This window comes from Trichechus manatus, unplaced genomic scaffold (genome assembly GCF_000243295.1).
Source record: "Trichechus manatus latirostris isolate Lorelei unplaced genomic scaffold, TriManLat1.0 scaffold00092, whole genome shotgun sequence".
NCBI classification, from domain to species: Eukaryota; Metazoa; Chordata; class Mammalia; order Sirenia; family Trichechidae; genus Trichechus; species Trichechus manatus.
The window spans coordinates 1,222,519-1,239,621 of record NW_004444028.1 but is presented as its reverse complement, the minus strand read 5'-3'; the positions used below and the strand labels follow the sequence as shown (position 1 = coordinate 1,239,621).

The window sequence follows — 17,103 nt, the reverse complement described above, 5'->3', positions numbered from 1 at the left end:
TGTTAAACTCAAAGAGTTTAGATAACCTCTCTCTCTCTTTTTTAAGACATATTTTAAAACAATAGTGCAAAGACTGTAAAAATATCCTTCCTTTCCCATCTCCCCATTCTGGATCACCAGCTCTTTACTCTGTGTCACCGTAGCAATACTTTCTTGTTATTGAGGCTCTTGTTTTATGGATGTGTGATTTTAATTTTCAATAAAATTTTGCATCTTGTTTATCTTGAAGTTTCTTTCTTTTCTGTCTCCCTTGCTTTTTTTTTTTTTTTTGGTTTTCCTTAAGTTCTAGAATATTCTCATTTAAGTATGTATAGTCTAAAGAACACGAATAATAATTATTTTGGTTCTGTCTACACTTCTGTCAGTATATGATTGTTTTAATTTAAGATACTCTGCATCAATGTCATCAATTCTAAGAATAAGTCACAATGCCCAAACTAACTTAAAAATATATTTTAGGCCTATGCAAGTTTAATTTTGTCATAGGGAGCCAGACACCATAGTATCATTTACTGACATTTCCAAACCAGCCTCAAGTTGTATCTTAAATTCACAAATTTACTAAAAGGGATTTAAACCAAATCCAGATTTATCAAATCATTTGCCTTGCGTGATGTAGGCATTAGCCAATATTCAACCAGAAATCGGTAATGGAACTTGTCCAATGCCTTTTTAAAAATTACACTATGTTTTGAGTTTTCAGTAATTCCTTTTACAAGCTTTAAAAGTTGTTCTACATAAAAATAATTAATCTAGTAGCTTACAGAAGTACTTAAAAATATCTTTATGTTTGAGATAAAAGTATGTTATTAAAATCAGATTCCCTTGTTATATTTGCAAAGTGCTTTCAATTAATGTAATAACTTTGATTCACAAATCCCTTAAAGGGTTGGTGAGTATGTTTAGTTTTTTAATATTTGATTTTCCTTTCAAGTTTTTTTTTTTTCTTTCACCCTATTGTTATACAAGTTTTTGATGGGTTTCTAGTGACTTTTGTATAAAGGCGCGTATTCAAAATGATGCAAAATATTTGAAAATTACAGTTAACCTAACTAGAAAGTAACTGAAGCCTTTGTCTTAGAAGTAGGATTACCCAGCTAGAGAGAAAAGGTTACAGGCAGTTCTGGGTACAATTTAAAAGGAGATACAATTATTTTTCTGATATTCCACATCTTCCCTTTTTGTGACTTTCCTCGTGCCACAGGTATTCTGCTCTACACTCCACATCCCTTTTCTCTATGAAATCCTGCATTCCAGAAATGATTTGGTGAAATGGATTTACCTTGAGGTATCACCAGATTCTGCTAGAGCACTGCATTTTAATTGACAGTGAAAACTATAAATAAAAAGAATCCCTCGGTGGAATCGTAGGCATCTCCTGGAAGGTGGAGGAGATGACTTCGAATTTGTGTTCTCAAGTATTTTGACTTTTTACCACATAAATCCGGAACCAGGAAACATGATTTCTAATCCTGGATGAGCTACAGACCCCTTTCAGCTCTGAAATTTTGAGTTTTATTCTTAGTGGTGTATATAGAAGCCTAAATTGTTAGTTTCCAACTGGATTTTGGCTTCACCAGGATTTCTCTTCAAACTAAAAATACCTGAAAGTGCCTTGCAATATCTCTGTAACATTGGATTCCTAGAAAAATCTAGTCAGCCTCTAGGGAAAACATACTGAGGCTTAGACTTTGTTATTTTTTCCACAGGAAAGCTGTGTTTCCATTTCATTTTTTTAGGGTGGTAGGTAAGGAGGAAGATAAGAAAACCAGGAAGGTACAGCTCCTGTTCCCCTTGAACACTTCTCATCCCTTCAGCTTCCCCAGAAATCTTTGGGCATGTTCACGTAAGACTATGCCATTATATTTGCAAAGGAAAAACATGGTTCTCTTTCAAGGCCTCTAAATTGCTCACACATTTACTCAGCTTGGCTCCCTCTTCCGCAGTGCACAAGAGTCAACAGAATGTCCCTTCTGTTTCTGACATTGCAGACCTAATAATGAACAGACAACCCTGGCCTTCTGCTCATGGCTTTGAAACTCACTTCTACATTAAGGGAGAAGCATTCAGAATTCCTGACCTTTTCAGACTCTGTTATCCCTCTTCATTGCCTCACCGTAATTTCTGGATTTGCTCAATTAAGAATCTGTGCCACCTTTGATCTCTTCCTCCTGTTAGTTCTTGCACTGAGACTGCTTATCCGCTTGACCAGGAACTAGAGCATTAAATATTTGAGATGGGAAGAGTGAAGGGAATTAAGATTTATTGAGCAGCTGCAAGTCACCGATGTCCAGGGCTCTTACACGATCTCATTTAATCTTCATAGCAATTCTTCTAGAGTAGTATAATGCCTGTTGTACAGGTTAAGAAAACGACACTTGGAAGACTTGCATAACATCCAAAGTCACTTAATTAATTTGTGTCAGATCCAGAAGTTGAACCTAGATGTTGGTTGACCCAAAACCCATGTTCCTTCTTTGTTCATCTGTGGTTTGTGACCTACTTTCTTCAAAAATGGTTTGAGGTACCTTATAATGAAAAATAATATCTGAAATATAAAAAGTCAAAAATAAAGACCACAGAGGGAAAGCTAGAATGAAGTTGTTACAGGATTTGGAAGAAGGCATTTACTGTAACTGAGGGTCCACGGAAAATGCAAAGCTCTTTAATGTATTCTTTTCCTAATGGTGGACGTTAATGGTTCAAGCAATGCTTTCCGTTAGCTCTTGCTATACACTTCGGGGAACAGGAGAGATAGGTGGAGGCCTCTTACCTTATGGAGTACCAACCTGCCTTTTGAGTCAAAGCTACCTAGCATCTTTAAGATAGTTTGTAATGGGCAAAGTTAGTTAGAAGCAGCAGCAGCTGGCAAGGCATCCCTTTGCTGCCTTGCCCTGTGCTTCTCTGTAGACTTACGATGTTCCTAAGTAGATCCAAATGTACTGAGTCTTAGGCAAAGCTCCTATACCAGCGGGAAGTGTGAATTCAGAAGTCTCTGAGTAATCGCTGGCCTAGGTCCCTTTATTACAGCCCTTATTCCTTGCCGTAAATCAGATTCCCCCATTTCTCTCACTACTTTACCCATTTCCTGATTCTGTAACCTATTACACACTACAATCTTATTTCTCAGAAGGTGTTACAAAATGAAAGAAAGAAACAAAAGAACTCTTGGACTAGGAGCCAGGAGACCTAGTTCTACCCTCAACTCTTTCTTCTGAGACGTCTCTGGGTGGACTGGAACTTCCAAACTTTTGGTTAGCTATTAAGCACATTAACCATTGTGCCACCCAGGAACTTCTGAGGATTGTAAGAGGGGAACTTTTCCCACCACAGATGAGAAACATGCTTAAAGCCCAGTCTTCATTCTGTGGTCACAGTAATTACTCGTTGTAAATGCTCTATACTTTATAAACTTCTACCTCATCCTGTCTCCTTCAGTTCTCACCGCAGCCCTATGAGGTAGGTTGGATAATTATTCCCACTGAGCATCTTAAGGGTGGGGCTATATCTTAGTTTTCCTAGCTCTAACATCTAACTCAGACAGTAAGTGCAGAGCTTACATACAGTTTTCTTGTGAAAAAACTGAGGCAGGGATATTAAATGGCTTGCGTAGGGACCTGTACCCTCCTAATACGTACTGCAGGGCAGGCTTAAACCTTGATTTTCTAACTCTGAATCCTGCCTTCCTTCTAGTATACATCACTAGTTCTATATTAAAAAAAAAAAAAAAAAAGATCTGGAATGGCATTGAACAGGGAATATCATCTTCATATAATGTATAAATACATGATATGATGAACTCAATTTCCAATGCTGAATAGAAAACTGTTTTGTTTTTGTTTTTTCTTTGTCACTCAGGAGACTTGTGGGAAGTGAACAGAACAGTTGTTTGGGCTCCAGGGTTCTCCTGTGTAGAGAGGCTCTTGGCATTCCAATGGGTTCTGTCGTAGCCCATGAACATCTCAGCTGAGAAACATATTTCCAAGTTGAGGCTTCTGCATGACCTCAGGGTGTGTAGCCAAATGCCCTGTTGGATTGGTCTTGCAGTACTTTTCTGATAGCCCAAATGGCCTAGGAAGCTCCAGATGGAATGCTTCAGCTGCAATTTGAGCTTGGCATATCCATGTCTTTCATAAATCATTGGGTCTTTGCTCAGTTCTCCTCCCTTACTGGTTTTCAAACTTGCTTGAGTCGAAGGGCAAGAAAGAGGAGAGTGATGGACGAAATAATAGAAGAAAAAAGAAGATGCAATTATTTTCCCTTCACAAAGGAGTGCTTAAGGAAAGTATCCAACTTTGTACTCTACATATTCAGGAAAAATATAATAGGCTTGCTATCCCTCCTTAGTTAGGAAATATTCCCAGATGGAAACCAAAACAACTTCTTATCATTACTCCTGGAGGACTGTTTTTGCAAATGTACATTCTAGACCATGTTCTAAACTGAGAGCTATTGGGAAAGAACAGTCCCCCCTCGTCGGTGTTCCGTGCTCACCATCATTCCCATGTTTGTGTTCCTAGGACCTCGATGCAGTCTCAGTCTTCATATGGTAACAGCTCCCCACCTCTGAACAAAATGAACAGCATGAACAAGCTGCCCTCCGTGAGCCAGCTTATCAACCCTCAGCAGCGCAACACCCTCACGCCCACCACCATTCCTGATGGCATGGGAGCCAACAGTAAGAGCATCTCCCTGTAGCTGCAGCTGAAGGACCATCAGGGCTAGTACAGGCAGAAACTGTGCTCTGGGATGGGGGAAAGGCCTGCTCTTAAGCTAAGTGAGAGACAGAGTGGGACAGATTAGACAGAAGTTGAGTGGCTTGGGTTTCTCATAGTGATATTCTTACATTTGAGATGTATGTTTCATTCCAAAGCATACTGCTAGCAATAGAGAAGGCTGTTATTTTAGTATGGATAATAATCTCTTTGAAAAGAACAACCTAGTTGGGACTCCACCTTCTGCCAACCTTTGAGATAGTTGAAAGGCAAGGTATCCAATATGTGGGAAGTAGCATGGTGTGGTGAACTTAAAACTTAGAGAACTAGATTTTAGTCTAGACACTATTGCAAAATTAGCTGTGTAACTATGGACAAGTCACTTCTCTGCTCTAATGCTCAGTTTTCCATCTGTGAAATTATCAGTTTGCACATTTAATATTTTACGATTCTACGTTCCTACAACCTTGGCCTTCTCAACTAGTCTGCTCCATCCCTTACACAGTCAACTGGGAATGGACATGTAGAGAAAAGGCTCTCCCTTTCACTTATACACATATAAATTACTCATATCAACTAAATACAACCATAAGAGACATAATGTGAGAATTGGACCTCCAAATGGATGATGATTGGCATACAGCTTTGCTATAAATGCGATTATCTTGTATGCTAGAACTAAACTGAGCAAAGTGAATACCCAAATATGAAAGACAAAGATGATGGTACGAATGCAGAGGCATCTAAAGTATCCTCAGGAACGTGGAAGACTGAACACTGCACAGCTAACATCTTGTATTTCAAAAACCAGTGCCTCAGTCTTGTCCTTTGAAACTCCTCCTTATGTTCATCAAGCCTTTTCACTTACACTTCAGGGCTACCTTGAAGAGAATGAGTTTTATTTAAGAAGTGTTTGGAAAGCTAGGATAGCAACTGTCTTTGGTCCAGTGGTGCATATCTATGTTTTAATGAGATGGAGGAGTATGTGGCACGGTTGCCTGATGTGGCAACAAATACCTGATAGCTGCCAGATGGCTCTCCCACTAGTGATAAATGAATCCTAACCCTCAAAACCTGACCCCTTGTCAGGCATGATACTTGGACACTAAAAGAAATAGGTACAGCTTACTTATTTATTTATTACTTTCTTGTGACATCTTAGACTCCTCAACTTATTTCTTGAGATGACAAAATCACGGCAATGGTGACGATCCTTCACATTTCCGTATAATTAACAATTTACTACTTTTTCTTTGTTTTGCTTCACAGCTATCCTTCTTTTGTAGTCAGGAAGGTCAGGGGAGAAACAGATGGAGACTCGATAAGCCTGTGTTCTTTGGCTGACTAGTTAGCTAGTTTGCGACAGAGACCTTCCCCTCCAGCACACTACTGGTCACTAAAATAGAAGCAGATTAAAAATTTGTAGATATATTATTTTGTTTTTTTTATCTGAAAGCAAACTTTATTTCATAAATACTATTAGAATTAAGCCTTTCTTTATCAGAGAATGTTTACAGCTTATAATTTAGTGAAATACCAGTCAGTGTTGGTGTTATTCCTGAATACAATCTTGAAACAGACCATAAGAAAAAGTTATAATCTTTAATTGCCTCCTTCCTTATTAGGCTTATGGTTCCCTAAAAATATTGCAATAAATCCTCCCATTCCCAAATAAATATTTCGAAGGTTTCCCTTTCACCATTTTGCTCACTTAAGATACGTTTACTGAGTACCTGTTCTGTGCCAGGCACTGTGCTAGGGTCTCCATGGGTCTAGACATGCTTAAGATCTAATCTCTATGCTTGAGGAGATTAGCCTAGTGAGAGAGACAGAACTAGAACCCATGAAAGCAAATAGAAAGCAGAATATATTAGCCTGAAGAGCAATGAGCATTTGGACAGAGAATTGAAAGTAGAAAAAGGGGTGGGAAGAGGTTGTCCTAAGAGAAGATACAAAGGTCAAGAAGTGTGTAATTAGTTTGGAGTTTGATGACTCTTCTGTCTGACTAGACATGTGGTGAGTGAAGGGGTGTAATGAGAGACAGATTGAAAAGAAAGGCTGATAGATTAGGCCCTTTGTAACGTTAAAGCAGACCAGATGGACCACTGGGATGCTGGTATGTGATGACGGCAGTAACCCTCTTTGTTCCTCCTGCTTCTGTTCAGTTCCTATGATGGGCACCCACATGCCTATGGCTGGAGACATGAATGGACTCAGCCCCACCCAGGCCCTTCCTCCCCCACTCGCCATGCCATCCACCTCCCACTGCACCCCACCCCCTCCGTACCCCACAGATTGCAGCATCGTCAGGTGAGCCCCTGGGGGCCTGGACTAAGCATCTCGGGGTGGTGGGGGGTGGACACTGTCAAAGTTAGTAAGACAGTCTGGAGAAAAGAAAGCAGGTCCGTGGTTGAAGGACAGCCACTATTATTCTCTCTCATCTACAGAGCGGTCAGCATTGTTTAATCAAAGAAAACTACTATGATCAGCATGGGAAAAAGTGAAAATGTGTGTTTATAGGCATATAGTTTTTCATGCCTGTTTCTCTCATCTTCACTTACTCCCTTCCTCCTCCCTCACATTTTTACACCGTCCTTTGTGGTCTTCAAATTGGTGCTCAGGGCTGGGTTTCCAAAAAGGGCAATGAACTTGCTATCTTGCTCCCTCTCCTGCTCTCTAGGCCTCATAGCTTCCAGCCACCACGGCACAATTATTTTGGAATTAGGTTTCCATAAAACGATTTCAGCGTTAACAAAAACGACAGGGACTCTCCCGAATCTGATGATCTCTACTCCTTGGCCATGTAGAAAGTGGGTACACTTCAGGCAAGGGAATTTCAGGTAGCCAGAAGAAAGAAATGTATGAAGCCTGAAACATCTGTTTCCTACACGTCTGATGCCTAGTGCACATCTTCCTCTGCTTCACGTGCAGAATGGTTCTTTCCTTTGGCTGCTGGAATGATTTGTGTTGACCCCCGTGCGACCAATGCAGCAGTGCTAGTAGGTGCCAGTCACAGAGATGGCCAAAGTGCATGACTTATCCCCCCCAGGATCTGGCTCTCTGATGATGGTGGCAGCATCCATCTGAGACCAGCACCAAGGAGGAAGGAATCTGTACTCTGAAGACATAAATCAAAAAGTATTAATACTTCATAGAGTAGTGGCCTGTAATTTTTCCTGATCACATGATCCATACACAGATACCCAAAACATAAAACAATTAAAAGAAATGATTCTCTTTTTGAAGTGAAGAGCCAGGAGGCAAAAGGACTGGCAATGGGCCAGCTTCTCTACTCCTTCCTTTCACCCTCTGCAATGGCTCAACACAAAAATCCCTAGAATTTTACAGATCTCCATTGGAAAACTAATGCTCTGCAGGAATCCTTATAGTTGATTTTAGCATCTGCACCGGAAGTTTAAGTGACCAGTCATCTCCAAACCTCAAATCCAAGGCCCACACATATTTTATATGCCCCTAGTCTCTTCTTTAGGGCATCCAATGGCAAAATGTTGGGTTTTCCTTTATCTCGCTAATGCAGTTGGGGTGAACTTTCTTTTTCTGTTTCTTCCTTCCTCCTCCCTCCTCCCTCTGCAGTTTCTTAGCAAGGTTGGGCTGTTCATCATGTCTGGACTATTTCACGACCCAGGGGCTGACCACCATCTATCAGATTGAGCATTACTCCATGGATGTAAGTAACTGTTAGCCATTTCTCTTGAGTTTTGTTTCTTCCTTTCCTCCCTCTAGTGACATCCACCTTGTGGTTCAGTTTCTCCAGGTTTTTTAAAATTTGTCATCGTGGTACCCTTAATTCTCAATTTTCATGGAACCATATTAGAAAAATGACCAGGCCACCTAATCAGTCAGCAGTTGTTTATTGTATTCTTACGGTGCGCAGAATGGGAAAGAGAGGACATACTTCCCACCTTCAAGAAAGTTACATAATTTCTAAAGAATTAAGAGAATTTTTCAAATGCTCTCATTAAGTCATATAAGATTCAGGGAGGATAGCAGGGAACAGGTGGTGTTATTCTCACTTAAAAAATATGGAGCAATGACAATATTGTCATTTGCCATGTTGAGTGATGACAGAACCAGGAGTAGAAGATCCCTGGGCTATAAGCTTCTAGCCTATTACCCTATTACTCTATTAATGGCCTTTTCTGCTTCTCGTGAAAGTCAGACCTTTAGGGGGATTGAGCTGCTCCTCCCTGATCACTAAGAATGATCACTGGTCATGGATTCAGAGCCCATGACCCTTTTTAGTAGCTACGAGAACTTAGGATTATCACTTCACTTTGCCTCTCTGGGCCTCAGTTAACCAAATTAGAGTCAAAAGCATTCCCTTCCAGCTATAATATTCTTTGGTTTGTCTTGTGAAACAAGTTGGATGGGTGAGAACTTTTTCTTGCTTCCAATTTCTCTTCTTGAGCTACTACTTACATAAGTGCTAGTCTTGCTTTGGTTTACAGCAATCTGATTTTCCTCCCAGGCTGCTCTTCATGTGCTGCTCTTTGGGGTTTACTGTCCTCTCTTCCAGCTTCCTAAGGGTGCTTTGGACTGGTGGAAGAAGATGCTCTCTTCTTCTGCTGCTGCTTCTGTATTTGGGATCTCTTTTCCCCCCTCCTTGAGCACCGATGCTAGAGATGCCCCTTCAGCATGAGAATGCCCCAGCCCTTTGGTGACCAGTATATGCTGTGCTGAGCCTATGCCCACCCCCTCTCCACCCCATGAATCATCCTTGGCTGCTGCCCCTTGATGGAATAAATTATGAGCGAAAATTCTAGAGAAAGCTTTAGAAGTAAGTTCCAACAGGATTCTGATAACTTTACCATCACAGAAATGAAGGGAACAGTGTGGCCCCATGGTTGAAAAAACAGTGGAAGCCTCCTGTAGCAGAATCCAGCTTGACAGAACATGGAATCTGCCCTTCCCCATATTTTTTAAATTATGCTTTCTACTAAGGAATGTGTCAAGATATTCCCTTGGCTGTCAGGATCTGAAGGCACTCGTCACAAGTCCATCTCTGCTCGTGTTTACTGGGTCTTATGCCAGTCTCTGGGCCACAGGTTTCTCATCTGTCAGTCACCAGTCACAATTTGTCTAGCCATCAGAAGGATTATTAAAGTCTGGTTTGCAAGGAGCTTTGGACTTCTTGGAAGAAATGGTGACCCTAGAGTCTCAGGAGTATCAAGAACTATGCAAAGGTCTCTTTTTGTGGATTATCTCCTAGAGTGTATTCTTCTGCTAGAATAGGAACTTGGGGATATTTCTAAGGACCTGAGGATTCAGTTCATTCACATCATGGAAGAAGATGGCACCATATTGCAGCTATCTGAGTTGGGAAGTGCTGGGATGTTTTCCAGTTTCTTCATCTCACCTCAGCTTCTTCCTGCTCATTACTGGAAACAGACACCTCTTTCTCAGCTTGTCTCTCAGCACCGGTCTAAGTTATCTGGCATTCCTTCCTGGAAAAGGAATATGGTTAAATTTTTGGATTTTGAGAAGTATCCCCTATAAAGTGCAAAGATAATAGAGAGTAGTAATAAAACTTAGATTCTTGTAGTATGTTTTATAATTTACAAAATACTTTCATATCCATATTTAAATGTGTACCCACAATATGTATTGACCTAAAAAGGAATGGCATCCCCATTTTACCACTGGAGCAAGTAGAGAATGAGTGACTTGCTGACGGTCTATAGCCAGTCAGCATCAGTAGGATCCTCTGTCAACATCTTCTGACTCCAAGCACAGTGCAATTTCTACCAAACCATCCTGCCCGCACAAAAAATGTGAGCTGTCATTGAAACAAGCTAATGAAAAGCTAATGTAGAGAAATTAAGAGATGCCACCACAGTTAGTTAAGACTGAATCTTTTTGCAATGCCTTCCACCCCCATCCATAGAACATTGACACAACTGCTTTGCATTTTGATACCCAGGTTTATCCAAACACCAAGAGACCATTTGGCCACTATTGGCAGTTTTAGAAAAAGCATGGTCTCAGTAGCTGTCCTGGGTCTTCAATTCATTCACTTAGTTGTGTAACTTTAGACTTGTCAACCTCGCTGACCTTCAGTTTCTCTGCCAACATAACTGATGTAAGAGTATCTACCACTAATCTGAGGAGCAAATAGGATCATGAATATAAATAAATTAGCTCAGTGCCTGGCATATAGAAAGTGCTCAATAGCTGTCAGTAATTTCTTCTTTTCATCCCCTCATCCCACCCAGTGGTGCTGACATCCCATTAATACCTTTCTTCTAGTGACTAGAGCTAGGCAGATGTTAAGAATCTGAAGAGATCTTCACCTTATTTTTCTGTTTGGAATTTCTGCCTTCTAATCTATTATCCCCATTTTTACCAATGAAGGAACCAAGGCCAGTAGAGAATAAGTGAAGTGTTATCCAGAAGCAGTGATGGCACCTCAAGGTTATACATTTGTGTTCAGACACATGTAACATTAAGGGCTATCAGAGAGCTGATTTTATTTTCCATTGTAGGGGTCAGTAAATTCAGGTCAGTTAAACCAGAGCACAGGGGAATGACAAGATGATGTGGCCTAAATGTTGGTTTGTCTCTTTGTCCTAATTCTCCCTGACTCCCTCCACAGGATTTGGCAAGTCTAAAAATCCCTGAGCAATTCCGCCATGCCATCTGGAAGGGCATCCTGGACCACCGGCAGCTCCACGACTTCTCCTCTCCTCCCCACCTCCTGCGGACCCCAAGCAGTGCCTCTACAGTCAGTGTGGGCTCCAGTGAGACCCGGGGCGAGCGTGTTATTGATGCTGTGCGCTTCACCCTCCGCCAGACCATCTCCTTCCCACCCCGTGACGAGTGGAATGACTTCAACTTTGACATGGACGCTCGTCGCAACAAGCAGCAGCGCATCAAAGAAGAGGGGGAGTGAGCCCGATTGTGTGGATTCTTCCTACCCTCTTCCTATCTGCCCACCCCTCTACAAAGCACTACTGCTTGATCTTCAAAGCATTCTCCCTAACTCCTTCCTCTTACTAGTCTGATCTCTTAAGGGAAACAGAAGAGGCTACCTCTTACCTAATGCTAACATCTGGCCTGGCGTCTGGTTGCATTTCTGGCTCTAAGCCTTCAGATCTATTGCTTGCAGGACTGGAGCTGCCAAGGCTAGGTAGAAGTGGGCAAAAAAGCAGTGGGTGTCTCCTTAAGCTGCAGAGACCTCTCATTGACTTTTATAAAGCATTTTCACTCTTATAGTCTAAGACTATATATAAATATATAAATATACAGTATATATTTTTGGGTGGGGGGCATTGAATATTGTTTAAAATGTAATTTAAAGGAAAAGAAATTGAGTTGCACTTATCGACTTACTTTGTTTTTATTTTACTCTTTTTGGCTAGCTAATTTATGTTCCTACTCTCAAGGGCTACCATATATGGTAATAGGTATCTAGAGCTTCATGATACATGTGACAATGACATATAGGTCCTTTTGGGTTTTTGATGTTAAAACCATGCCACATCAAACTTTTGTCTAAATTCAATTATACTTACCATTCTTTACAATGTGGGTGAGCCTGTCTGTATATGCACACGGTTCTCTATACTGGTGTATTCTATGCTACTGATATCCCTACTAGTGATGGTGGTTCTCTTTTTGGTTATTTTCTCCAATAACAAGAGAAAGTCCATATTCACACAGTCATTCACACTAGAGGAAATGACACATCCTATTCTGTTTTTGGTTGGGAACGGTGGATGAGGGTCATGGACAAAATTCTGAAAAGGTCTGTGGCAGCCAATTCAGACATGTAGTATCTTGTATTTGGGTGTACTAGTAACCCTTTCAAATTTAATACAAGATACCTTCTCTCCTAGTATTTGTTGGGAAAACATTTGCTGCCATTACTGAAGCCTTTAAACTCAGTTTCACTACTCGGTTGACTAACTCAATGACACATTTGCTCTTCTTATTAGGATAAAGGTTGATTTGCTTGGGATGAATGCCATCTGTCTAGTTCTTACAGTGAAGTTGTACTGCTTATTAACAATATCCAAGGAAAACAAAAACCATTCCGAAATTCTGAGTCTTTGCTAAACAGTAAGAGATCTCAGCAAACCATGAATTGAGGTTCTTCACCAAAAACATTTTGAAACAGAGACAATATTATTTGGTAAATATTTCTTCTAAAGACCCTCCTATTTTATCAATCTCTGCATGTAGAGGCTTGTTTACCTTTATCTCTTTCAGGTTTAAAATAGATGGGGTAACTAGTCTTCCAACTTAGGGAAAACATGGAAATGATAGCATTCTCCTAGACTTTTCAGAAACAATACCTTGTAGCAATATTTTATTTTTATTTCAAGCTATAAAAATACTATTCTGTATATATTCCAATGAGCTCTGAAATCCTCCCATACATTTTGGTAAAGAGTTATCATTGCACATAAGCCGCTATTTTTGTTTTAATGTGCAAAAGGGCTAATTTGGCTCTGCAATGTAATGTACGAGATTCATCTAAAAAGTGTACATATATTTTGCGTGTGAATTGCATACTTGTTTGTTTCTCCTTGGGTTGGTGGCTTTTCCAGAACCACAATCGCCACTTTTTTTTAAATTGTTTTTATATTTTTATGGAAACACCATCATGTAGTAAGAATAAAATGTCAAATGAAAAAATAAGGCCATTATTGTAAGATGGGGGGAGTTGTTTTTTATTATTATTTTTTTAATTTTGTATGTTAAAGAGAGTTGAGTCCTTGATTTCAACATTTTTATTGCGCTTAAATGATAAGTACTGTTATTTGTGGAAGAAGCATGCAACTTTGAAAACCCATTCAAGGGTAAGAGTCAAAGCTGTACCTTGGCAATGCCAGGAGGACAAATGGCTTCCTCTGTTGCCCTAAGTGTTTGATAAGCCCTGTAGGACTTCTTCTGAACTCTATCAGCACTATTGATGCAGCACGAGGCACTCAGAAATTCTTGCAGTGTATCTCATGGGTTTAGCATTCGCTGAGGCTCAGCACCGTTACTGGCCACGCATCCTGGTGGCAAATTACTCTTTGAGTGTATGAGTATGTAGGATCAGGGCTGAAAGCGTGTTAAGAGTGAACAAGTGGGAATAGGCTTAATGGAGTTCTTGCAGCCTCAGCTCCATGCAGTCAGCTGAAGAAGGGGAAGGTTTTTCTTTGGAAGTGGTTATAAACAGAAAGGGAGAACAGAACTTTCTTCATTAAATCCATTTGTCTTTTGTTTCACTGAGCTTCCTCTAAAATGCAGGATGTGGAATGTTGAATGTTAAAGGGTTGTATTTTTTTTATTGTTATTTTTATAATTGTACAAAAAGTTATGCAAATGTCAAAAGTTTTATATGCTTTTTGAAAGGTTCTTTCTTATAGATGTGATACTTTTTTTTTTTTTTTTAAGCTTCCAGTTGCTTGTCTTTTGGTATTTTGCATTATGGGCTTTCGGTGAGCCAGAGGCAAATCTAACAAGCCACTTATATTTGCCAGGACATGCAATAAAATAAAGACGATAAATAAAAACATAATGAGAAATGGTATTATCTTGGTGTCGTGTGTGTGTGTGTCTGTGTGTGTGTGTGTGTCTGTCTGTCCTTTGGCCTCATTTGTATTATTGAGGATGAGACACTGAGAGAAACATTAGAGAAGCTCAAGTATTGATGCTTTTCTACCCAGAATAAATAATCATTCATATTTTAGCCAACCTGTGAAGTAGGAAAGACAAGGAAGGTATCATCATTTGGTGCATGAGACCCTCAGGGGTTTAATCACTTGCTTGAAGCCAGAAAGAGTTTAATTTAGAACAGGGTCTAGACTGCAGATACTCCTAATGTCTACCTCAGTGAGCTTCCCATGATGTTCAGCTATACCTTCTCAGCACTGTGAGAGTAAGAGGCAGATCGCTCCAGTTCTTTGTGGGAACAAAGGAGTCCCTGATGCTGCAAACAGTTAAAGTCCTTAGTTGCTGACTGAAAGGTTGGAGGTAGAGTCCACCCAAAGGTGCCTTGGAAGAAAGGCCTGGTGATATACTTTCGAAAAATCAACCCCTGAAAACCCTATGGAGCACAGTTCTACTCTGACACACATGGGGTCGACATAAGTTGAAATCAACTCAACACCAGTTGGTATGTGGGAATGACATTGCAGACAGTGGGCTGTGATGCAGTCATGATTCCTTAAAAGCACAGTGTTAAATGTCACCTTTGCAATTATATACGTTGATTCGGCCAATAAAATATTTATTATCTTTAGATGATCTAATTTTTTTTAAAGAAATGAGAAAGTTCATTCTTTTATGAGTGTACATTAGATGGCATGAAAATACCTTAGACTTATAAAGAACTTAACAGACTAACATAGATAATATGCAGCATTTAAAGATGCCAGCTTGCTTTCTGATTGATAGATGTAATCACATTATGAAGATACCCACAGAGTCGTGTAGGCAACGTAGGCTCAGCATGAATGAGGAGTAGCAACAGATTCCAATTCTTATTCCTAAAAATATAGGAAATGGATTCCAAAAAATGAAATTGTTGCTAGAATGGTGCCCATTTGAAGAAAAGAAAACTAAAGAATTATGAACATCATTAGTATATCAGTGACTAATGATGTTCATAATTCTTGCCATTATAATGCCATTATAATACGGCATTTTGGACCCAAATTTAGTTTTGGATTTTCTGTTGTGAGCAGTTGTAATCATTTGTTACAGTTGTAACCATTTGCATTCCTTAATGTGTTTTAGATTTATAAAAGGGTCCAACAAAACCTATGATAATTGCATGAAAATGAATTGTGTGCTTTTTTAAAAAGTAAATTAAATTACAGACTCAATATGATGATATCCTAAGTGAATTTTCTCAAACACAAGGTTCAACGATTGTTCAATATTGTTCTAAGGATAAAAAAGATATTGTTCATTCAGTTAGTCATTTAACAGTAATAATTTCACCATGTAATATTTTGAGACAATGACCTGACTACCCTGTTTTTCTGAAAGGACATATGACAGTATTCTTTCATCCCTTACGATGCTTATGCACCAAAATGTACCCCATATGGTTCACCAGTGGACAAATGATGAAGGCAGGGGTGTATCAAAGATAACTGGAAGGAAACGAAGATACAGAAATTTTAAACTCATAGGATTTATCCTAATAGATGTTTCTAAATCTAAAAATATTTTGTAATTTGGGGCAAAGAAGATGGTCATCCTTCCACGACAAAATTATGAGCCTTCAAAAGTTCCAAAATTTTTTTCAAGGATTTCGTTTTGGTGTTGCAAGTGCAAGAAGAACAACCAGAAGTAATGATGATCTAGAACCTATCAGAGACGTATTTGAAATCAGTATTTACAAGATGGATGTGTACCAGATTACATGATAATTGAACATGATAATTGCCTTCAGAGGCTATTTGTCCTTTTGTGTATATGTACCTCTGAAATAGGAGCCCTGGTGGCACAGTGGTTAAGAGCTTGGCTGCTCACCAAAAGGTCAGCAGTTGGAATCCACTAGCTGCTCCTTGGAAACACTATGGGGCAGTTCTACTCTGTCCCATAGGGTCGCTATGAGTTAATAATAAATAACAAAATTTTAGGTTTACTATGGAATCAACTCCAAGGCAATTTTTTTTAAATGCTTAATTTATTATTAAACTTTCTGATAATGTTTTTCACTATCCCTTTACTCTTCTATAAAAGCACTCATAAAATTGCTTAAAATATAAAAAATAAAAATAAAAAAAGTTTATTGAACCCAGATCCTAAATGATGACTTTTTTTCCCCTGGTATACTGAGCGTTATTAGAATAACTTGCCTAATATTAATAGTTAAAGAACACCGAAGACCTAATGTTGATTAAACATGCTTGAGTTCTGTCAAATTTACCCAGCCTCCCTCAGATCCAAGAACTACATTTCTACTTTTGAATGCAGCTTCTGGATGATCTAGAAAGGTAGCCCAGGGGATCCTAGTTGATGTGCAAAGCACTGCTCATAGCAAAGTGAAGGTATGGAATAAAGAATTGTACGTGAGTGGTGGGTACACACTGGACGCTTCCAAGACCCAGGGAAGACACCCATAATATTGAGTCAAGGCACCAACTGTCTAGCAGAAGGCAGTGTTCATCCTCCCTTTAGCCATTCTTTCTCCTTCATAGGCTACAGTTCTGTTGCAGTTCTGTTACAACATCCAGCCTTGAGTACAGATTTCCTAGCATCTTCTTTGCACCCATAAGAATCTTAGTGTCCATCAACACTTTTCTGAACTTGCTTGACACTATATCTTTTTCTCCCCCTTCCCCTGATGTTTCATGCTTATTCCAAAAAAGTTATACAAATGTATAGATTTTCATGGGACTAGGCAGAGGCAGAGCAGACATTG

General features: G+C 39.6%; 1 protein-coding gene across 6 annotated transcripts in view; it reads left to right on the top strand.

Moving 5' to 3' along the window:
- The window catches only part of TP63 (tumor protein p63), a 234,316-nt gene extending 221,919 nt beyond the window's left edge, over positions 1-12,397 (top strand). For 2 of the 6 annotated variants that reach the window (XM_012557252.2, XM_004382232.3), the window contains exons 11-14: positions 4,521-4,678; positions 6,881-7,025; positions 8,310-8,403; positions 11,329-12,261. In XM_012557252.2, coding sequence (XP_012412706.2) covers positions 4,521-4,678; positions 6,881-7,025; positions 8,310-8,403; positions 11,329-11,625 — 694 coding nt within the window. In that variant the 3' untranslated portion in view covers positions 11,626-12,261. Of the gene's footprint in view, positions 1-4,520; positions 4,679-6,880; positions 7,026-8,309; positions 8,404-11,328 lie in introns of all 6 variants that reach the window. The other 4 variants (XM_023736771.1, XM_023736772.1, XM_004382233.1 and 1 more) reach the window with 3 other exon arrangements.
- The last annotated feature ends 4,706 nt before the right edge of the window (positions 12,398-17,103 follow it).